The sequence below is a fragment of the Pleurodeles waltl genome, chromosome 10, assembly GCF_031143425.1.
Source record: "Pleurodeles waltl isolate 20211129_DDA chromosome 10, aPleWal1.hap1.20221129, whole genome shotgun sequence".
Lineage (NCBI taxonomy): Eukaryota > Metazoa > Chordata > Amphibia > Caudata > Salamandridae > Pleurodeles > Pleurodeles waltl.
The window spans coordinates 987,069,801-987,094,250 of record NC_090449.1 but is presented as its reverse complement, the minus strand read 5'-3'; the positions used below and the strand labels follow the sequence as shown (position 1 = coordinate 987,094,250).

Genomic DNA, 24,450 nt, shown 5'->3' with positions numbered 1-24,450 from the left:
GGTACTCTGGACCGTGTGCCCGGTGTTCCATCCACCATTATGTGCAGTGTTGTGGCTGTAGTACAGTTGTCACAATGCAAACAGAATACTTACCACATTATTACGGCAGATAAAGGTGTCAAGCAGGCCAGAAGCAAGTCCTTGATTTCCTCAAGTAGAGGAAGAGAACTTGCACTGCTGTTTACCTAGTAAAGTAGTGGCCCTTGAATGTATGTATCCATACAGAGCCATGGGAAGGTATATGTTAGGGCAGCTCCCCCTCAGTCAATTTACCAATACTAAACTTTTGTATGGTACAACATATAGCAAGTTGGAACACATAGGGCTAGCTGAGATGGGCACTAGGGAGTGTGAGCACGACTCTCCTGCCTCTTTCCTTGCTTAGAACAGATTCTGCAGTGACAACCTAGCTGATTCTTTCTAGCTATTGCAGGAATGCGGTCAGCAAATTGTGGATCCTGCAGCCTTGCCACATCCTCCACAGCAGATGAAGCGGAGGCAGCTGCACCTGTAGAAGTAAGATTTTCTGTGGCGGTCAACTGGAAGTCAAGGGAAGACATTGATCTTCCCGTGGTGATCTGATGATAAACACCATACGCATTGAATGTTGCCATCTGGATCAGATGGGTAAATAGCTTCTTATATCAAGTGCAAGTTTTATGACTCGAGTTACATGGCTGAAGAACCTGCTCATTCTTATTGATTCTGCCCATGTACTTTTAACTTGTGGACTTTGGCCAACTGACTCCAAACTGTGATGGATTTTTTTTGGTTATGGATTGTGGCGCAACTGCAATCCACAACCAGGAAAACCTTTCACTGAGGTATTGATGGAAAGAGCCCCTCTTCAACTGAATCCTCACTGAAACATGGGGAGGCATTGTCAATATTTAAAAAAAAAAAAAAACATCAGAGTGGGGAAAAAGCTCTTACCTCTTTGTGCCTCCAGTGGAGAAACTGTGATATCAGCGCTGCTCATCAAAATGGGAAAGGGGACGGGACTACAGCTTAAGTTATTACTTTTTGCCTCAGCCATTTCTAGAAGGCTGCTTGTTTGTGTATATATATGTGTGTATATGTATGTATATATATATATATATATATACACATATTTATATATATATACACATATTTATATATATTTTTTCCTTTCACAGGCATTGACAATATGTGTTTTAGTAATAGTTTTTTATTAATCGCTTAAAAATTAAGAATTTACTCCTGTTGAGAATTGCTGATTAAGGGCTACTAGTGATTGCTGATTAAGGGCAGGTGGTTAACAATTGTATCGTAAACTAGGCATTTCATGATCTAATATGGTCCATTAAAATTATTTTGCTACTGGCTCTGGGAAGCATACTCCTCTGTCTTAGGTAATAATACTTTCCATCATTTTATGCCTGGCAGGGTTAGGATTCCACGTGGGTTTTTGTATATCTTATTTGTCATGAATATTTTTCTACTGTTATTCTAATAAAATACGTTTCCACTGCAAATTCATATAGTATGTCACTGAATGGTCTCTTATGTTTGTGAATTGTATAAACAAGTGATCACATTAGGATGTCATGATCACTCGGATCCTCTTTACATGCAGACATAAGAGCTTCTCCTTATATGTTCTGCCGACGCTAGGCTGGTATATGTTTGATCAGGATGTTGCATTTAATGTGGTGCACACTTTGCAGTGTTTGTTGCATTTCAGTTGACTTTGGAGTCTGGAGGAAATGAGGAATGGAGGTTACTGTAAGTACAAGTTAGTCAACATAATGACACTTATAGTTATTACTCATCTTTGTCTATAAGGTCAGCCTGTCTATTGTCTCTTGTTTGGAAGAAAGAGGACCCAAAGAACTTCAGCACTGCCATGATGAGCTTATTTCCTTGATCATGTTTTCTCCTTCGTGGGATAGTTGTGGATCACTGTTCTTTTAATCTTAATCTTTCTGACCATTTCATTGAGCTTTTATGGGTTCTTTTAGATAGTACATAATAAGCCCATCATTTGAATGTTTGACCTATTTTCAATATATAAACCAGATGACGGAAAATCTGTTGCTAATTGGTGTTTGTTGTAATGGAATATTTTTTGTAGAATACTGCTGAATGCTTTGCATAACCTCACTGGTACATAATTTAGGTATGACCCCCAGAAAGCATGCCGTTCATCTCAGAGGCCCACCTTGCCCCAACCCACAAGTGGCAAGTCTCATCACTAGTATAATCACAGTGTCAAGATATGGCTCCCATTGTATTACAATATTACCTCAACCATTCCTTGCCAAAGATTTCCAGACCACGGGTTAATTGATGATCATGAGCATTTGACAGCAATGATCGAAAATTATGGTGCTGTTTGCAAATTAGTTTTGCAAGAGATGCCAGTTTATTGACAATACATTTACAATTTGAAGACATTATTATCATATAAAAGGATGTTCTTATCTGGTCGCTAGCACATTTTAGGATCAAAAAAACAATACAAAACCAAGTGTTTTGTTTCAAACTGAAAATGCTAAGCTAATCTCTGTACCGCCCCAACCCACTTCATCACAGAGGATCCCCACTATGTAGATTCAAGCATAAATGCCAACTCCATTGTACCACTATATGACTGAGGAAGCTTTGTATTTTAATACAGCCCCAGAGAACTACTGGAGACCTCAGAAGTATGAAAGTCCCGCACCCGTGCTGAGCCCAATAGGCAAGGTCTTTGAGGCACATTGTAAATGGACTTATGACCTGCACATTTATTAATCAAGGATATTCAATTCAGTTCGATTAGAGTCAATGATGAAAGTTTGGGTTCTATTTTAAAGATTTTGTTAAATCATTAGTTTACATTTTCGTTATCTGCAAATCACTATTCTCAATCAAATTACTGAACAGGGCATATAGTGTGCCCCATAAAATCTAATCCCAAATCTACTCTAATTTCAGTGAAATCAAAGTTCAGTAGAACCCATAAAAAACTCTTGTCTCCGGTGTAAAAGCATATAGTTTTCTTATTGGAGCATCTTCACAGGCAAGAGACTAAGAATTTCCGTAGAATCTCTCAGCAATGTGTTCAGGCAGGATAACGTCTGTGTTAGAATAAATCCAAGATGCATCAGTTTAGAAAGCAAGACAAAATGTGTCAGTCACAATACTATGTTAAAAGAGTTGAGTGGATCTTAGAATCTAGAGAGTCTAACTCCTATCTTAAACTGTGAACACATTTTTATCTACAACACAACAATATAACAAATTACAAGTTTTGCATAGATATCATCTGGTTCCAACCAATCAAAATTGATGTCTTAATGCAAAGAAGACCGCTTCTGTCAAGATGGCAAGTTTTAACAAAGAACATTCAAAACACAAGATACATTTAACTATTATCTAATGTAGTAATTAAACATGCCGTTATCTTCTATCCAGTTGTGGTCTATAAGGCAGGAATTGCCAAGGATACAAAATATGGGATGATTTCACTGTTCTGACAGAGCCTATTCATAATGAATCAGTTTTTAACATTGCATTTTTTTCATAGGTTAAATGGTCAGGAAACAAAGCTTTGACCTTCCCTCTATTCATTTACTTGTTACCATAGAGCATCTGTGTCATAATATGTTATACTTATGACCATGACACAGGTCAAAAACTAACCAAAAGAAAGAAGAAAGGAAAAGACATAAGAATTTGTCCTTGTCAGCAGATCAGCCAACAGCGCAAGCTTCAAATGTCATTGTGCAAGCTTCAAATGCAAAGTCAAGTTTAAAACGCAGAAGTTAAGGGCTACAAAAACCTTTTTGTACAGGTTAGAAAGCTTTTATTCTGATAAAAGACTATCAGTATCATGCCCCAAACCATTAACCTCTCAGTTTAATAAAGATCCTTGTGGTAGTGAAGGGGCTGTACACTTGCAACACTTGGGAGTCTATTATAAGAGTATTTTAATTTTGCCCCAGACTACCAACTTCAAAATGTCACACCTGACATGGTCGAAGCCATGCAAGAAAGCACAACAGAGGAAGGTACTCAGTGTATGCTACCCCTAATGCCCTATAAGCAGCATTTCTGTTGATTTGTTCTTTAAAATATTTTGCCACCAAATGCCTTTATGGTTAGAAGCCTGGTGGAGATCAGTGATGTGTTTCAAAGAGCTGCTGCAGTGCAAGAAATTTCTGTTTACTGGTGTTCATGGTCTGAAGCATGGATAAGAAGTTTCAGAGTTACCATGGGTACATGTCTTTTTTTGTTTGGAGTGAGTGTTGGGGTTGGGTGTGTGTGTCAGTGACAGACAAAAAGTAAACCATTAAAATCTGTGCAGCTGAGACCACAGTGTACCTGCACATAATGTGGAAGATTGGGAAGGTTTGCTACAGTCGCCTATACCATGTTCAGGTGTGCAGGACTTCAGGTGGAAGCATTAATGTGACAGCAAAAACTGTCTCATCAGAGGTCTTTTGAAATGGCACCGAGGCAAAGAATGAGAGGAAGAGTACATAGACCCTAGGAAGTGGAGAGGTTTTGGATCTATGGAGGAGTAGGTGGAAAGCATTTGGAATGTCCTTCGGGGAGAGAAAGTTGAATAGAATATAACAAAGTTGAGAAAATGCTGGATCTCTGTGGTGAAAGGTACTTTTGCATCAAAGGTTATCTCTAGAGTTGTAAGGAGGTCACTGTAGTGCTCTTGTTTAAACTAAGAGGAAACAATGCCAAAGAATGCAGCACTTTTAGTCTGAGTAATTAATTTATTAAGGCACTTTCCAGATATCTAATAAAAGCACACCATAAAGCACAGCCGAGGCAGGACCCACACATGGGATCAAAATTCTCCTGGGCAGTGTGCCCGCCCCACAGGTGAGTTCCTGTTTTAGCTCCAAGTTCCCCTGTCTTTTACACCTTAAACGAGTAAGGGGAGCATTCTAGAACACCCTTTCCTCTGTTACGAAATCAAATACTGGCTGTCCTTGGTCTGTGTCGAAAACACGTAAAAGAACTGTCCAGGCCCCAGTGCACATTCCAGAGACTGAGCTGTACCTTTCTCTGATGAAAACATTCCCAGCCTGATACCCTCTTATATTGTCTGCATCTCCCGTAATATGTTCCAACACAGTATGACCCTGTTCTGGTGAGAAAATCAAAAACATGTTCTGTATGGAAAAAAAGCTCTCTGTGGGGGGGAAAAAAACCCGCGCTGCCATGGCGGCATGTGAAGCAGTGCACAAAATGGAGTCAATAGTCAAGATGTAGTCGGTGGTTAAATACACATAGCATTACAGTCACTTTGCTGTAGTTTGTTGTAGAGAACATATAGAAAGCTTACCTTGATTAGATCTAGGGTTTCTCCCTTGAATTGCCCAGTTTATTCCACTGTCAGCTTGAGAGAGCTGACTTGGTCCCAAAGACAAAATATGCTTCCTTGCTACTAGAACAATTCATATCTGCCTGGCAGGGGAGAGATTATGCCTACAGCTATGTCTTGTACCCCTCGGACTGAACAGGTTAGCTAACCTCTTGCTGAACCCAATACATAGGGGTCCACTTAGTACCAGCACTGCTTGCTTGCCCTTTAGGACACTTTACCTGAAATTCTAAACTGCTGATGGTCCTGGAGACATAGAAGCTGTGACTATATTAGTCCATTTGTATATGGACATTTCACCTGCTTACATCTGTAAAACATCTTTCTTATGTCTACAATAGGGAGAAAGCCCTGTGGACAACGGGGCTTGGTGCTACTGCAAAGGAATCACTAGGCGTAGTTGTATGTGGTTGTCTTCCTGCGACCATGTCAAGGAGATGTGTGGTTTCTTCCTGCAACTTCAACTCATTAGTTAACAGCAAGAGTCCTTACAGAAAATGTGGATACTGTTAAGACTGTTAAAGATGTTTTTTAAATTGGGACCTAAGAAAAGTAAATCTTTGGAAGATGTTTTTTAAATTGGGACCTAAGAAAAGTAAATCTTTGGAAGAAAGGTTTGTTTTGCTACGCTTCATCAAGATTCAGTCTCAGCATCTACTTTTTATTGGTTGTCCTATTCAGAGTTTTTGACCTAAAGTTCAGGTGCTTTGTGGTGACCTTCCCTGCAACGGCTTCCAATGTTGCCAGTCTAAAGGACTGAATCTGATTATAAACTTTTTGGCTAGAAAGCACTATCAAATTGTATCCCCTGATTCTTCACAATGGGTCAGCCTCAAAGGAGGTCCAGGCTTGCCACACCCCACAGAGTAACAACGACTTTGACTTTCCCGTTGTTCTTTTTGCACATACGTTTCAATGGGAGTAATTCTTGTTGTATGCTGCCAAGGGCCATCCAGGTATTCTTCATAGAAACCAGTGTACCTATTACGAGTGAGATTGCATGGTCTTTGTGACAGTTCGGTCACAACATAAAGAACGTGGCTTCGCCTCCCCGTAGGTTAAGTTTTCCTACTATAAAATATAGAACCTTGGGAAAATACCTAAAGTACCCTACATTCTTGTCTGTTTGTAAACATGTTAAGTGGTTCACTTTTAAGAATTCTAAGAAAACGGTGGACATGTGTAAATTCATTTTAAGGTTACTGTGTCAAGACAGGATGTCAATAACTCGCAAAGTAAAAGGTAACTGGCTACAATTCAGCTTTATAATTCTTTTAGGAAAAACGTATGAATTCAATATTTTAGCCTATTAGTATGCTAATGAAAACACTTTATGTCTATGCAGAATAGTTCAATAATAATTTTAGTAAAGCAAATAAAAATATAATTCAAATTATCTTCTGAGACATGCATAAGTTTCAGTCTTGGTTATTTAACTTTTCTTGTGATGCTGCAGAGCAAAGTGACAACAAATGAATTTGCAGATTCAGTGGCGTGAGACTTTATGCTTCCTTTTCAGTTCCGCCAGTGCACAACCCAGAAAGGTTTCGGGTTGAAAGTCGGAAAAAGGATTCCACACGATTACTGCAAAGTTTAAGCCCTCGTTTGACTTTTTAGGGTAACGATTGATAGCGCCACAATCATACTGGCAATCTTTCAAGGTCGTAGAGTTTCTGAGCTACTTCACTGTATAAAATGTATGAACTTCCGAGTTTCAACCAGATGGGAAAATTCCAACTATGTATGCGCGCGATACGATAGTCTTTAACATTATTAATGTTTTTGTAATCTACAGGGAAAATGCTTTTCCCGTGGAACTTTCCACTCGTCTTGATAGTCACCTACATTTGGTGTACTCTACACCACTGTATTATGTGCCACTCTACCTGCAAGCTTTTCCATCGTGGAAAACTATCTGCAGTAGGAGGTATGTAACACTGACTTGACTTTTTGTCCCCACCTACTTTTGTATGGTGCCATACCGAAAAACACCTTCTGTCCTGCCCCATATCCTGAAGCTTTAAATGCAACAATTCTGTGCTGCTGGCAGAACGCATTCCAAATGTCAGGTCCCATCCTGATTTTATGAACAAGGACGTGGAATTTATATTCAGAAAATGTTATTTGTTTAAACATAGAAAGGTACATAAAGCCTTAGCCTCTGGGGTCTTAAGAGTGCAATCTTTTTCAATGATGGTGACGTCACTTCAAAGTATTTATAACAGTGGACATCCTAATATTATAGGATGGTTCTTTCCTGCCACAATGCGAGTGTAAACTCTTATCTAGCATATTCCACATAGTGACCTTTCTAGTGGCACTGATCACGTCTCTGCAGCAGGGCTTTATTTGGGTACCAGACACAGAATCTTTCTTAGGATGGCGCTGTCCACTGTGATTGCTACTGCTGGCCACTTTTACCGCTGGTACTACCATAGTCTTTGGTGCTTTTCCAGACATAGATGCAAGCAGAGATAGCTAGCAAACCTGTAATTGGTGTGGTTTGACTTTTTTACTAACGGTTTTATGATGGCAGTTTTGAGGGCTAACTGGGCCTCAAGTCAAGCATTAATATTTTGAGTGATAATAGGTTGACTACGTTTTTTAATGCCGAGATAAATGGTTACCCCTATCTTGTTTAATTTGCTGTGGAAACGTGAAGATGGCACAGCTGCTTTATGTTTGTAAGGTGGAATACTCTCTGTTGATAGCTGTCAGGTTATTTAAGATGTCTACTGTTTTAAAGAGTCCTTGAGAAGGGTTTTTTGCGTGCAGGATCTTTTGGGAGCGATGCTTTTTTTGCCCTTTTTATGATTATATTTGATCATATGTAATTAAGTACTCAAGATAATCTTCAGAGTTTACCCCTCACTTGTTCCAGATTTTTCCGTTTCTCTTTTCTTTTAAGGCTGGTGTTGGTGGACCACAAACAAAAATAATATTTTGTTCTTATCTTTTTTGTTTCAGGGGGTGCTTTATGGTGTATAGCTTGTTACTAGCACTTGTAATTCATTCATGCGTCATACATTATTGCCTTAGAATTCTTTACTTTTTTTAATTCTTGTCTAATTAATTGTTAAAAGCCATAGATGTCACTAGTTTCCAGTTTCGGTTGAGGACTTTCAGAAGGTTGACCTAGGAATGCATTCTGCTCGCTGATTACCCATTTGATTTGTGATTTGTAACTCACTTTCTGGCTTACCATTTGCTTTCGTCTCTCTGGGTTCAGTTCGACTCTTCTGTTGCCTAAACAGTGTTTTCTGTATCCTTCCACAAACTTGCTTTCTGTTAGCAGGCCTTTAAATATTGTACTTATCTCATCACATTTGCTGTGCATTCAAAGACCGAGGTCAAATGTCAGGCGCTGTCTTCCAAAGGGGCATTTTTAATTGTCTTTCTCTTACTTCAAAGTGAGAGGATTTATGTGACAATCTTGCTAGATTCTGTGGATAGGGAAGAGTTTTTTCCCTAGAACGACAATGTTTAAATGAACTGTAAGTATTTTAGAATATATCATAATTACGAACGCACAAATGAAGCACATTTTTTTGTTATTTTTGAAGTATGTTCGAAACAGATACTTTAATATGATTTAAAAAATCATTAAACTAGGTGACACAATTACCACACACTTTAGTCTGTGTACTGTATAGATTTATTTGTAAAACTGTATGTCTGTAAAATGTAATGGCAGTGTACTACCACACCATGACTACTCCAGTCTATGCCACTGCCCTCTAGTATGCAGCACTCCACGCCCCTGCACTGTACGCCCCTTCACTCTACGCCCCTTCACTCTACGCCCCTTCATGCTACCCCACATCACGCTTTGCCTCTCTACCCTGTACCACTCTACTCAATGCCAATGCACTGTTTGCCACTCTACACCCCTGCACTCTTAGCCACTTCACTCTACACCACTCTACTATAGGCCACACCAGTCTACTCTGCCCAATTCCAAGCTACGCTACTGTACTCTACGCCTCTCTGCAACACTGCACTCTAAGCCACTGCACTCTATTCCAATACACACTGCTCCAATGCACTTTACTCTGTAACTCTCAACTCTATTCTCCTGCACTCAGTCCACTGTACATCACTCTAATCTACTCTGCACCACTGTGGTCTATGCCACTGCACTCTACACCCCTTACTCATCTGCGCCATTACACTCTATGCAAGTGCACTCTACCCTGCACCATTCCACTCTGTGCCACTTTACTCTGAAACAGTGGACTCTACACCACTGTATTCTGTGCCACTCTACTCCACTCTGGCACTGCACTCTACTTTACTCTTAACCACTGCACTCTACGCTAGTGCACTCGACACAGCTGTCCTCTGTCACTGCGCTGTATGCCACTCCACTCTGCATCTCTGTACTCTATGCTGCTGCCCTCTATGCCACTATACTCCACTGTACACCACTGCACTCTGACGCTATACTGTGCAACATGGCATTCTCTGCCACTGAACTCTACGCCACTCTCTGCACTACTCCACTCTATGGCACTGTACTATTCACCACTGTATGCTACTCTACTCTGTGCCACTCTTTCAGAGCACTCAGTGCCACTTGACTCTACTCTGCACTCTATGCCCCTCACCTCTACGCCACTGCCCTCTGCATCACTTAACTGTGCACCACTATACTGCATGCCATTTGCCACTCTACTCTGCGCCACAGCACTCTACTATGCACCACTCTACGCCGCTGAATTCTAAATGCTGCATTGTGCGCTACTGATTTCAATGCCACTGCACACAGTGCTGCTATACTCTGCAACACTATGCCAGAGCACTTGACACCAGTCCACGCCACTCTAAGCCACTCCATTGTATGCCACTCTGTGTGATTCCTCACTATGCCATTCCAGTACACATCCCACTCTGCTCTTCGACATTCCACTCTACACCACTCTCCTCTATGCCACTATCTTCTTGCCATGCTGAACAGCCACGCTGGTGAACAACATGGCTAAAACATGTTGGCAAAGTCAGTAACTCTTGCATAGGCGAGACCTATTTGCTTTGCCAGTGCTTGTTGATATCAACAGTGTTAAAAACAGCCACAGATGGAATTCAGTTCCATATGTGGAGGTGAAAAGTAGGTCTAGAGTGTGCTCCACTCTGAGGTTGGGGCAGCTAACTAGCTACATAAGGCCTAATACACTTAAAACATTGAGCACATTAGAGCTAATCAGCGTGCCCGGAGCCTTTGCCGAAATGCTGAGATTGCCAAGAATCATCTCACTGAAAAATAGATTGGGTGTAGATAATGACTTCATATGCCTGCCACCTTCAGATGTGGCATTTTTAATTCCTTTTTTTAAAACTTTAAATCTTTTAATTTGTATTGCATACGCACTAACAAAAACTGTACATTTGCCAAAGCCAAATCTAATGGTTTTTGCCAGCACTTTTTTTTTTTTAAATCTCTTTATTCCAGGTAAAATAACAGGGAAGATACATTGTGACAGAAAGTGTCATACACAATAGCACCACGAAACAGCCCAAGGCATTGCGAAAACCCATCAAATGTAGAGAATCCCTCCTCCCTTCACCCACCTCCACAACAATTCACAGGGTGATTCTAGCGGGCGGGCTCTCCAAATGCATAGTGTCAAAGCCAGCACTCATGGGAGGTGAGGAGGGTGAAGAGTCCAACTTTATATTGTATACCAAATGTTGGTCCTCTTATAGGGATAGCCGTGTTCTTCATAAACCACCCTTCCAGCCAGCATGGACCCGTCTATATCATTCTTCCAGTCATTCATCTTGGGCAACAGTTCGGCCTTACACATTCGCACAATGTTGTGCTTGGTGAATATTAACTCCAGGGTCTTCCCCAACTGGTCCGTTCTGGTATGGTCTGATGTGTCCCAAACATTTGAGACACACCACTTTGAGGTGGCCTCTATGTTGCCACCACATACATCATTCAGGCAAGTGACTACTGCATTCCAATAAAGCTGAATGATGGGGCAACTCCAAATCATGTGGCAAAACATTGCCTCCTGACCAAAGTTCTGCCAACAGAGAGGAGTGGCGGCTTTGCCCATTCTAACTTAGTGCAAGCATAATAGCTTCTGTGTAGAAGCTTCAACTGTATGAGACAAAATTGGGACTGAATAGCCACCTCCCGGGATGATGCCAAGGCTTCAAGCCATTCATCATCCTCCAGGCCCTCAAGCTGTCAATTCCATTTTACCCTCAAGCGTGCGAGTGGGTCAGGAGAGTTATTGATCAGTTTATGATAAGTAAGGGATATAGCTTTTCTGGGCATATGTTAATCTAGTAACCTGTCATCAGGTGGCGAGGATTCAGGGAGTTTCTCCCCCTTCAGTAATTGGCAGCACTTTAACAATGATGGTCTTTTGGTTTACCATGGTGAGGTTGGCTAGTACAAAACAGAGTTGGCCTTGCCTCTCCTCCAGACCTGTAGGCTAATCTTCAGGATCTGTTGTAGTTTTACAACTCTTTTATGGTTGTTGGATGTGGCAATAAGCTATGAGGCACGTTTTATGGGGTCTGTTATTATGGTGAGTTGTATGTTTACCTAAAATAAATCAAATGCATTAAGAGATTGAATTAATTTAAGCAGATTCCCTTGTTGCATTATATTTGTCTTTTATGTTCAACTATGTATGTTTTTTCCACATTATGAGATAAATGGGTGCTTCATGAACGTTGGTAAAGTCAATTCATGGCCAGTTTGGTCAAAGAGAAGGAATGGTTTTGCATATGTATGGTGCAATAAATTTAGAATCATTTTATTTCACTCATAGGATTCACTGATCCTAGAAAAAACAGGAAAATGGAACTCTCAGAAAATGGACCATATTCTCATCTGCTGTGTTTGTCTTGGGGATAACAGCGAGGACGCAGATGAAATAATTCAGTGTGATAATTGTGGAATTACTGTTCATGAAGGTAATTCAACATACAGATTCCTAGTTTCAAAATGTACTGCTGTATATAAAGAAATGTTCATGTTTTTTTATGTGGTGTATCTTTTTTGTTAAGCAGGTGTACTTATTATGTACCCATTTAACATAATGTGTATTAACTTTCCAACTTTTTTTTTTTAGCTAGTAGAATTACTCTTTCTCTTGTTTTGCTCTAGAAAACCATTCGAAAGTTTTCTTCATAAACAAATGTTTGTTAGGAAGTACATTGCAAAGTGACTTGAACTACCTTTCAAGTTCGCTCTTTGGATTAATTTGGAGCAAGTCCTACTCAGCGATGTATACCTAGACTGTGTTGAGTTCCTTCAATTTGTTTTACAACAAATTATGGTTGTGATATGATCCTTTTTCCTGTAGGTTCACAGGTTCTATCCCAACTTCTGGGCTGTGTCTAGATAAGTGAAATGAGTTTGATGGGCTCAGCGAGACTCCATAATGGTGTACCAAACCCTTTGATGGGCTCAACGAGACTCCATAATGGTGTACCAAACCTGATCAGGTATTAGCGCAATTTAGCAGATGATGGGCCAATTTTCTTGCTGGGAACCTGTCGCAGTTAGCTACCTGGCAGTCCAGATATGTCACCATGGTGACTGACACCCTACAGTAGTTGTTTCCAACCTTTTAATTTCTGTGGACCCTCACTTTATCATTACTGGATCCCAGGGACCCACACTTACTCATTATTGGAATCCGGGGACCCGCCCACTGAGTCAGTACTGAAAGCTGGGGACCTAATCTGTTACTATTATTTAATTTTCTAAGCAGTCGTGGTCGCCCTAAGGAGGCATCGCAGACACCCAATGGTCCCCGGACCACAGGTTGGGAACTACTGCCCTAGAGCGTAAGTTCCTACCAACTTTATCCTCTTTGCAGGCATCCATACATTTCTGGCTGACGCTCCTCTTATTGGTCGCAGGACTGATCACATCAAAGATGATTTAAAAAAAAAAAGAAGTTAGCTACTTTATTTCTTTGAGTGCTCAGATCGGATTGCTGATGTCCATCGTCCGCAAGATAGACAGATTACTGACTTACCTTATATGGGGCACAGGTCAATTTAGGCTGGCAGTATCCAAAAATAAATTTTCCCATAGATGGCGGTGGTCTAGTGGTCCCTAATCCAGAGGTATATTAACTGATGGCCCAACTGAAAATGGTGGCGTGTTGGTTGTTTGAATCTGTTTATTGATTTTTGTATTAAATCATCACATTTCGTCATACAGTAGTTGCGTTGTCTATGCTTGATTCAAAGGAAACTATGGTAACAACGTCTGAACAATTATCAGATGACTAAGTCTATAGTGACAGTGAAACTAAAATTGGATGTGATAGGCTAGTCGCCTGTATTCAAGCAGGCAGATCTGCACATATAATAACCATGTTATAATAAACATTATGAAATAAATAACTCGTCAGACTATCAACTGCCACGCCACCTGATGATTATTGTCTTAAAAGTTGACACACAATACCCCAATAGTTAAGAGTGCAAAAAGTTACATACATACATATATATATATATATATAGGACATTACATTATGTAGCGCATTTAATGTCATTCAACATCTTCCATTATGTTTCTGACGGGTTAGTCACAGTACTGTTCTTTGTCATTTGATTCAAGTGTTTGGTTAGTCTGCTATTCTGCAAAAATGTTATCCCAGTAAATGGCAATGGGATATTCCCGAAGTCCTTGTGTGTCTTCTCCGTATAATGCCACACTTTTGGCCTGTGCCCAGTTGAACATTGAGCATTTCCAGGGGTCCTGATGATGTCTGTCTCCGTGTGGTAAGTCGTTTGGCCACTATAAATCCCAAGTCTGGAAAATGTGACGTGACCCTGTGTTTTTTATAGTTCTACGATATAGTCCCAACAAACACCCACCCATCTGCGCAGGATTTAGCGCTTTGTGCATGCTGTTAAGCTAGAGGTGATGTTGAGCCAGTAAGTGTGTAGTTTGGGCAAACCCATAACATATGCAGCAAGTCAGCATTTATCAGATTGCATTGCGGACAAGCCGCATCAGTTTTGTGATTAAACCAATTTACATTAACAAGAGTAAGGTAAGCTCTGTGTACAATGTAGAGCTGGATAAGTTTAAACCGGGCATTCCGTGGTATGTGCTTTTGTCCCTCTAACAGGGCAGCTCATTGTTAGTCTGTACAGGGGCTTGTTAAGTCTGCTTTCCAACGTTGCTGCAGCTGTGGAAGTTTGGGGGCAGTCTGGATATGAATGGAATCAGCAAATCAGCTTATGAGACGTCTCCCACTACCTATGACATGCAAATATTGAACTGAGGTGTGTTGGCGGTTAAAAAGATAGATAGTAGAATAGAAATTGGCCTGGAGGTAAGCCATCTTCAGCCATCAGGATCTCAGTTGATGCTAGACTACCGTCCCTGTACAGATCACCCAGTGTTTGAAGTCCTGCAGCATGCCATGTGTTTAATTCTGCTACTGAAGTGGGACCTCCAGGCCTGGGTGTTCCTAGTAGGGCCAAGCCTGGGTGTTCCTAGTAGGGACAATCCTGGCTCATAAGTGATAGTAAGACGACAACACTAGCTCTATAGGCTAGTCCCAGCAGCAATGAGTCAGGTGCTCGCATGCATGAAAATGGGTGAAACGGATGTAAAAGGGCGGACAGACTCCAGCTAGACGATAACGTGGCTGTGTGTGACAGCTGCAGGCCTGCTCACCACTTTGCAACCCACTGGATTTGAGCAGCTAAGTAATAGTGTTCAAAGTGTGATCAGCTAGGCCCCATCCATCTGTAGATAAGCATAGTTTTGCCCATGCCACCCTGCATCTCAGTTTATGCCAAAACAATTCACAAATCTGTCGGTCAGAGGACTGGAGAAGGCAGCCAGCATATAATTGGGCAGATTAGTGAAGACCTATAAAAGTCGGGGTAAAACCACTGTTTCTAATAAAGCCAGCCTCCCAACCACTGACAATGGCAAGGTTCTCCAGAATGCCATTTGAACCCGTGTTGAGGTTATTGTATGTGTGATGTTGCCTTCAAAGATGTCAGTGAGGGACATAGGTAACGAAATGTGTATTGTTGCCGGGTCAGTGGTGCTCCCTCAATAATGAACTGGGGGTCAGGAACAGTGGGTCAAAAAAGGAATTGACACAATTTGGCACAGCTTACCAAGAGTCCAGAAATGGACGGAAATAGGGCCAGTAATAATGGGATAGATTCATGTTTGCTGTGGGTATCCCTAATGTATAATAGCATGTCATCTGTGTATACCAAAATCACGTGTGTTCCAGCTCCCAGTGAAATACCCCAGGTTATCCCCTGGTAGAGCATATTTAGCGCCAGCGGTTCTAGTGCTAGGGAGAATTTGTAAAGGTGACAGTGGGTAGCCTTGTCTTGTCCCCCTGTGTATGGGGATTGCGTTTGAGAGGAGGGATCCTATCTTGACTCTTATTAGGGGTCGGTGTATAGTAACCTCACTAGTTGCAGAAAGCGGTGTCCAGTTCCATAGTGTGACAGTGTGTTGAAAAGATACTTCCATTCCAGTGAGTCAGAGGCCTTTTGAAAGTCTAAAACCAGGACTCCTGCTCGAGGCAAGGAATGGAAGGCATACTTCATAACTCTTAAGAAGTGGCGTAGATTCAGTGAGGTGTTGCCTGCAGGAACGAACCCATTTTGGTCTGTGTGTACCAAACAGGATCAGTGGTGCAAATTGGTCAGTGAGAATTTTCGCCAGGATCTTAACGGTGTTGAGTAGCGCCATTGGATGGTAGGAGCTAGTGAGCAGAGGGTCTTTATTCGGTTTAGGCAAGGAGATGATAACTACCCCCTTTGGAAAGTCGAAAGTCTGACTGTAGCCAAGGCTTCCATGTATATTGTTAGTAGTCGTGGGACCAGCATGGGTGCAAAGGCTTTGTATTGCTGAGTGGGAAGGCCATTATCACCTGTCTTATGTTACCCTGCACTCCCAAGCAATGTCCCTGCAGTGTTACCTTAAAGATGTCACATTCTTTCAATCTTGAGGATGCTGTATTGTTAAGATCGAAATGTTCAATAATCATTGACCCAAGGGATGTTATGAATGGGGAATCCTCCAGTAGCGCAGGTTGTAAATGCTATGTGGGGTTGGGGAGAGGTGTTGTGTCACATTGTAGTTGTAATGTGTAGGGATTATGATTGGAGTGGGTGCATCCCATATAGTACATATTTGTGATAGACAGTAGCAATGCTGGGGTTCCAACAAATCTGTCTGTCTGGACATGTAGGTTATGTGGCACTAACTGAAAGGAGTATACCTTTGTAAGTGGATTGCGGGTTCTCCAGAAGTCTACCATTTGCCACTGGTGGAGCCAATCAGTCAGCGCTTGTGCATTGCCAGTAGCTGTTTTGACAGATAGTTGGGGAAAATAGCGGTGCATCGTAGTATCAAGAACACTATTAGAATCTCCCCTCCCCCCCCAAAGGAGCCACGGTGTGCTGCTCCATCTAGATAGTGTATTGGAGACTGTCTGTGATCGGTGTTAGAGGTATAAATGGATCCAATTAGAATGGGTTGTTCATCCAGTCGTCCCTTCACTAACTAGTACAAAACGGCCTTTCGGATCTGCCATAGTATCTTCAACTGTGAACGGAGTTCCAGGCCTAATCCACAGTGATACCGATCTGGCATAAGTGGAGTAGTTTGTGCTGAATACTTACTCCCTCCAGCGTAACTTAAGGGCTTAGGTGTGGATAAGGTGCGTTTCCTGCAGTAGTGCTATGTATGTAGCTAGTCTCTTCAGGTAAGAATAAACCGAGTGTCAACGTGATGGAGTGTGCATACCCCTCATGTTCAAGATGGGTATAATAAAACGGGTCATCTTGAAAGAAGTAGGTCACTCACCCAATTGAGGTCATAATGGTATCTTGGAGGGAAGAGTGTTATTTGATGTGTTTGTGGAGGATCTGAGGTGGGAATCTTAACCGAGATGAGCCAGAGGTCTTGACTATTTTAACATAAACATGTAACATAAAACCTCAAATTCCATTGGAGCAGAGACACTTGTGTCCTGCCCAAACAAGTAAGTAGCAGTAACTCAGTTCGAGTCAGCCAGTTGAGGTACTAGAGTGGGGCTGTAGTTGAGTGGTCAGTGTGTAGAGGTCCTGTATGTTAGGGGAAAAATATTTGTGATGAGAGCCTATAGACGTGTATTTAATATTTGGCTGTTGCGTTTGCTAAAGCATATTTGTCCACAGTCTATTACGACTATGGTGTAAGCACCTTATATGCCCCCAAATGATGACTTCTAGCCTCTGCTAAAGAAGGGCCAGGATAAAGTTTACAGTTGGTGCTTAGAAAATAGCTGAAATGGGCATGACTGTTATTAAGATGGAGGGAATGGGCAGTTACATTTGTGCGAGTAACGTCATATAATGTAATCTGCCGTTTGTAGAGATATATTTGGAAGAGCCGCAGAGTCTGCTCTGGACAGCCCAGTAGCAGAGGAGTCCTCCTCACTGCACTTTATGCCACTCTACTCCACACCATTGCACTGTACCTTGCGCCAGTGCACTCTATTAATCAACTGTAATCTACTCCACGGCATACTACGATGCTGCATTGTACGCTGTTGAATTCCCTTCTCCTGCACTCTACGCCACTGTTCTCTGCAACACTCTGCAAGTGCACTCTACACACTCCACTCTATGCCACTTCATTGTACACCACTCTGTGCCACTCCAATACACAACACTTTGCGCCACTCCACTCTACAATACTCTACTGCAGTCTATGCCATTACACTCTACCACACTCCATGCCACTCTCCCTCACCCCGCTAAACTTTAGTCATGCTGAACACCAACCACGTTGGTGTACAACGTGGATAAAACACAGTCAAAGCCAACAGCTCTTGCATAGGTGACTATTGGCTTTGCCATTGCTAGTTTGTAATGGATGGCACTGAATTTCCATTGTCGGTGATGTTGCTTAATTCACTTGATCAGAGACAGATTTCACCACATCAGACCTTTGCAGTGATTTAATACAATTATCATCAGTTATTGATACAAGTGTTGCTGAAGGGATGTACGCCATTCTCAGAACTCTACCTATCATAACTTCATGGGGCGGAAAACCTTTTTTATTATGAACGTTTATAATACTCACAAGAACAAGGGGAAGAGCATCAGGCCTTTTGAGATTTGTAGAGCACACACTTTGGCAGGTTTGTTTTTGGTGGTGCCATCTTTTTTTCAAATCATCGATATATAACTGTGGATGATAACTGCAGTGGAACTTTTGTTCAATTTGGGGAGCAAACATATTAGTTTTAGGATTTCATTCTAGAAATGATTCCTACAATCTGTCTCAATAAAGGTCGGCAAGCCAAATTGTGGGATTAACTCTCTTTACAAATGTGCCCACTGTCAGACTGCGTGCAAGCGGAGGGTTCTTGGAAAAGAGATACAATACTGAGCCCGTGCTAGACCATCTTCTTCGTGTCTGTTGAAAATAAACATAACTTGCTTGACTGTGCAGCAGAAATAATAAGTGAATGTGACATTGTGAGATATCCATTTTGAACAAGATGGCGTTGAGGCCTAGCCAAGACATAGTTAGCGTAAGCCAGAAAAATTCACTTTAGCAGGTCATAGCAAAACCAATAACTCAGTTTTAGTGTACGTGTGAATTTAAGTGTGAATAATTATTCTGAACCATGTTAAATAATGGACAATTAGGATTAGTACACAAAAGCTTCCTCTATGTACCATGAGAATCCTCAGCTTTTCCTCAAAGAGGTGTCTTTGTGCTGGCAGGATGTGGAAGTGTCCAACCTTGCCACTTTCAGTAGGAGGTTAATTAAATATATCCTCTGCCTGTCACAAGAACATCTCCTAGATATCTGAAAGCATGGACGATGTGTATGTTGTGTCATTATTGGTGCTGTTTGTGTTTGTGGTGTCTAAAATCCTAGGAGAAAATGTGATGTGTGTCATTTGACCATTGGCAATGCGTTTGGCAGGGTCGTTTGATATGTTCTGTTTATGGTCGCCACCCTTGTGAAATTTGTTTTAGTACCAGCGCGTGTCTTCACAAACCTTTTGATTCTTATTTCATGTTCATACATGCATATTTGAGGAATGGATGAGGTGATCTTTCTTTTAAGAACATTTCAAGCTAGGGACATTTATTGGTGACATCTTAAAAGTGCCCTCTCGTTTATCTTAATTCAGTCTGATGCTCAGTGGTTCAAGCTGCTCATTTCTATACAATGTTTGCTATTATGCAAAAGAGGAATGTTCTAAGATGTTACAGGATGCTTGCGATAACCTTTATACGCTTCTTAACAATTACCTTAAGTCAAATTTATTTTGCTAGTTTACTAGATAAATGATATTGTCCGTTTTGTGCCTTTGAAACACTTCCTCAGGGGTGGGAGGAAAGATAAAAGACCGAACTGGAAGTTTATGGTACTGCGTATTTGCACAGATTAGTTTTCACTAGTGACTTACGCACTTGATGATTTTGTGCACACGTACACTTGCATTTGTGATTGATTTTCACTTGCACAATGCTTTTCCCGAACTTGATCCGTGTGGGTAAGCCTCATGAAGGTGTCTCGTAAGCTGGAGTCTTGCAATCTACGAAACTAACCAGCAGGAAATGTTGAGCTTGTTTTATTTATGCGTAGTCGTTTGGGTCGTGAGGTCCTGCGACTAATCTGCATTGCATGTGGCAGTGTTGTCATACAGAGACAATTGATCAAGTGCTAGATCAACAGGTCTAGATTTTTTTTAGACCAGCCTACATGACAACACATATTTGGACTTTGTCACTAACTGCTCATTTCAGCATATGAATGAATGCATTGGGTAGAAGCCTAATGGCCACAGGTGGATATTAATTAGCATTGTTCCAATTTGCAATAGAGGTTTGCAACAATGAGGAAGAGAGGATTCTTTGAGTCATTTACAGATTGTCCATTTGATGTTGCAACCACTGAAATGGTGAATACTGCACACTGGACTACATTTTGCAATTTTTGACAAGTTAGCAAACCTTACATTTTGAGCTCTAAAAATGCATTCTGATTTTGTTTCTGCAACATTTAGGCTGCTATGCCACTGAAGAGTGATGATAATTCATAATGTAGTAGCTCTGGCCACCAGAACGTATTCCCAGAGGCAGGAGTTCATGCAATCTTGCTCTGACACAGTTGCGTTCTGTGATTTTAATAAATTACTATTTTATCCTCCTGTCGCCTGAAACTCTTAAAGAAGCTGTGCAGAGAATTCACAGGCAGTGCTTACTCCAGAAAAAATAGATGACATTTTAGTAAGTCATTTTCTCTGAGAACTACCTGAGGGTTCGAACGTGTTCGGGAATCCAAGTAAAATTGTTCAGTGATACCGTGAGTTCAAGTTTTACTTTCTCTTTTAAATTATTCAACGCTGTTTTATGTTAAGATGCATTAAGATGTTACTTGTCTGAGCATTTGCAAAGTACTGACCACCGACAAAAATATAGTAAGCTAGTGTGCAGAACATGATGTGGTAATGACATTGCGTATGTAAGTATTTCTGAATACAGATTTTTTGTTCTGGTGTTAGGACTTTTCCTGGGATTCGTAGTAAAAGGGAAAGAAATGGCCCAGTATGGTCTCGGGTAATGTCTGCATGGACGATAAGTTGGCCTTTTTTGATTATTAAGTAATACATTGACTTCTGTGCAATACATATTCCCGGATTATGGGAAGCCTGGAATTTTGGAATGCAGTGGTAACTGTCTGCATATTCACTGGGACCTTCAATGTTTATTCTGTAGATTTTGGCCTTTTAAAGCATTTGACATCTTCAGCAGCCATAATCTCAGGGGAAACTGCTGGAGAGTATGAGGATTTACCAGGCAGTCCAATTTTGAATTACTAATTCCATCTGAAATGTCTCTTTCTGATGGTTCACTTGAGAATCCCTGTTAACGCTGCTCTCACATGGGTAACTGAAACGTAAATAGTGTTAACCCTGGCTGTGCCGAATTTATGGGTATTCTGGGTTCAACACGGAGAATAAGGAATTACCGACAGAATGGAACTCACAATGAGGCCTACAGTGTTTTTTTTCTTTTTAAATAATCAGTGTATTTTAATGCTTTGTTCCTCCAAGTAATGGAGCAAGTTGTACCCCTGTCTGCAGTGTGGCCTCTTAGGGGCAGCAATGTGCCAATTGCATGCATCTGAAGAGGATTGTTTGAAACCATGATTGATTTTATTGTGTTCACCTACATGTGTTGTATTGCATTGCATTGTATTAAAGCATTTATATTGCTGTTACTACCCCTACTATACTGGGCCACTGAAGTGCTTGCCAAAATGTGTCACACACTGCACTGTATAACATGTGTACTACGAGGCAAGATGGATCATAGAAGGAGAAGATGGCCACAGACACATCCATTCTGCTGGACATGGTGTCTGTTCTTTTCAGTTGCTCTTCGGATTCCAAGGCAGGCATTGAATGAGTGACAAACCTAGCACTGAATATACTAATGGTTATTGCAATGTGTCTATATTAATTGTGCCTTGTTATATTTTCAAGTTGATGTATGTTTACAAACATATAGTAAAATATTTTGTTTATGGTGCACATGATATGCATAAACTCCAATACTTTATAATTGCTACAGATGTGGTCTTTGGTTGGTAGTCAAGTTATCCCCTGTTCAAGCAAGGACCCTCACTCTAGTCAGGGTAAGTCACACACAAACCAAATTATCCTGTGCCCACCCTCTGGTAGCTTGGCACTGAGCATTCAGGCTTAACTTAGAAGGCAATGTGTAAAGTATTTGTGCAATACATAATGCAATAACCCAGTATAAACACCACAAAAATACATCGCACAGGTTTAGAAAAATATAGAATATTTATCTGATTAAATGCAGGTCAAAACGATCAAGATTTGATAAGTACACGTTGAAATATCATTTTAGAAAATTATAAAAAAAAGAGTCTTAAATTCTTAAAAGCAATAAGTGTCTCTTGTAAGCACAAAGTACCTGGTTTGCGTCTAAATTATCCGCAAGTGACCGCAGAGGAGGGGATGTGTGGAAAACTGGGAGGTGTGTTTCTTCGGGCGCACACAGACGATACGTCGATATTTTCCACACAGCAAGGGCCTTGCGTCGATTTCCGGCATGCGGACTTGGATCCTGTTGGGATTGCAGGGTATTTGGACGCCCCAGGGACGATGTGGGGAAATCCTGGGATGAAGTCACCGGAGCTGCGTCGATCTGGTGGGCGATTCTGGGAAATTTCTTTCGCATTGCAGGTGCTGCATCGATTCCTCTTCGCAGGAAGTTGGGCTGCGTTGTTCCGGCGTGACAGTGCATTGATCCAGTGGGCTGTGCGTCGAAGTTCCGGTCGCAACACTGGCACTGTGTCGATCTCCATTCGGGGAGCTGGGCTGCATCGTTCAGGTTCAGCGTGCAGTGATTTTCTCACCGCAGTGCAAGCTGTGCGTCGATTCCGGCAGGCTCTGCATCTATTATTCGCCGTACAAAGAGTTCTTTGCCGGGATGAAGTCTTTTTGGCCCTGAGACCTTAGGAAAGAGGAGGCAAGCTCAATCCAAACCCTTGGAGAGCACTTCTCAGCAGAGCCAGAGGGCAGCAAGGCAGCAGAGCAATAGCAAGGCAGCAGTCCTTTTCAGCAAAGCAGTCATGTGAGGCCTTTGGGCAGCCAGGCAGCTTCTCTTAGCGAGTTCTGGTTCAGAGTTCCTTTCCCAGTAGGTATCTTGCCAAGAAGTGTCTGAGTTAGTAGGGTCAGAGGGCCTGTTTAAATACCCAAATGTGCCTTTGAAGTTGGGGTGACTTCAAGGTGTGGCTTAGAAGTTCACAAGGTCCCCGTTCAGTTCCATTCTGTCTGCCATGGTCCCAGTAGGGGGTTTGGCAGTTCAGTGTGTGAGGGCAGGCTAATGTCCTTTGACATGCAAGTGTCAGGCCCTCCACCTTGCCTGACCGGGAAGACCCATTCAGTATGCAGATGTTTGCAGGTGTGACTGAGCGTCCTGTGTTTGGGTTTGTCTGAGTGAAATGCACAAGGGAGCTGTCAACTAACCTAGCCAGATGTGGATTGAAATGCACAGAAGGATTTAAGTGCATAGAAATGCTTACTTTCTAAATGTGGCATTTCTAGAATAGATAGTAATATTAAATCCAACTTCACCAATAAGCAGGATTTTCTGTTACCATTCTGGCCATACTAAATATGACCTGGCAACTTCTTTCAAATCAGAATCTACCACTCAAACAGTATGTGAGGGTAGCCTTAATGCTATCCTATGAAAGGAGTAAGCCTCACAGCAGTGTAAAATGAATTTAGGAGTTTTACACTACCAGGACATATAGAACACATATGTTCATGCCCTGCCTTTTACCTACATAGCACTCTGCTCTATGGGTTACTTAGGGCCTACCTTAGGGGTGACCTATATTTAGAAAAAGGGGAGCTGAAGGCTTGGCAATTACTTTTCAATGCCAAGTCGAAGTGGCAGTGAAACTGCACACACAAGCCTTGCAGTGGCAGGCCAGAGACATGGTTAAGGGCTACATATGAGGGTGGCACAACCAGTGCTGCAGGACCACTAGTAGTATTTAATTTACAGGCCCTGGGCACATGTAGTGCACTTTGCTTGGGACTTACAAGTAAATTAAATATGCCAATTGGGTGTGAGCCAATGTCCCCATGTTTTAGGGAGAGAGCATATGCACTTTAGCACTGATTAACAGTGGTAAAGTGCGCAGAGTCCTAAAGCCACCAAAAATGAGGTCAGAAAAAGAGAAGGAGGAAGGCAAAAGGTTTGGGGGTGACCCTGCAGAAAGGCCATTTCCACAAATAGTATAGTATTTAATGTGATGTAGAATATAAATGTAACTATTTCTTTTAACAGGTTTGATTCTACAAATTGCATTTAAAAAATTCCTTAAACTCCTGCATGAAAAACTTGACCTTCCAATCACTTGTGTTTTTTAAATCGACCTCTGCTTCTTTCTACGTCTACCTACCTTCTGCCTTCCTCATCTGTACACAATTTACTCTAAAAATCTCATGCCTATCTGCCGTAAAGCTCTTTTGAACCCATAACAATATTAACTCCTGCTAGTAATTGTCTCTCA

The 24,450-nt window shown here is 41.5% G+C and overlaps 1 protein-coding gene across 7 annotated transcripts in view; it reads left to right on the top strand.

The window, feature by feature from the left end:
- PHF14 (PHD finger protein 14) overlaps positions 1-24,450 on the top strand; it is a 791,087-nt gene that overhangs the window by 43,340 nt on the left and 723,297 nt on the right. For all 7 annotated transcript variants that reach the window (XM_069211832.1, XM_069211834.1, XM_069211833.1 and 4 more), the window contains exon 4: positions 12,139-12,283. In XM_069211832.1, the coding sequence (XP_069067933.1) occupies positions 12,139-12,283 (145 nt within the window). The remainder of the gene's footprint in view (positions 1-12,138; positions 12,284-24,450) is intronic.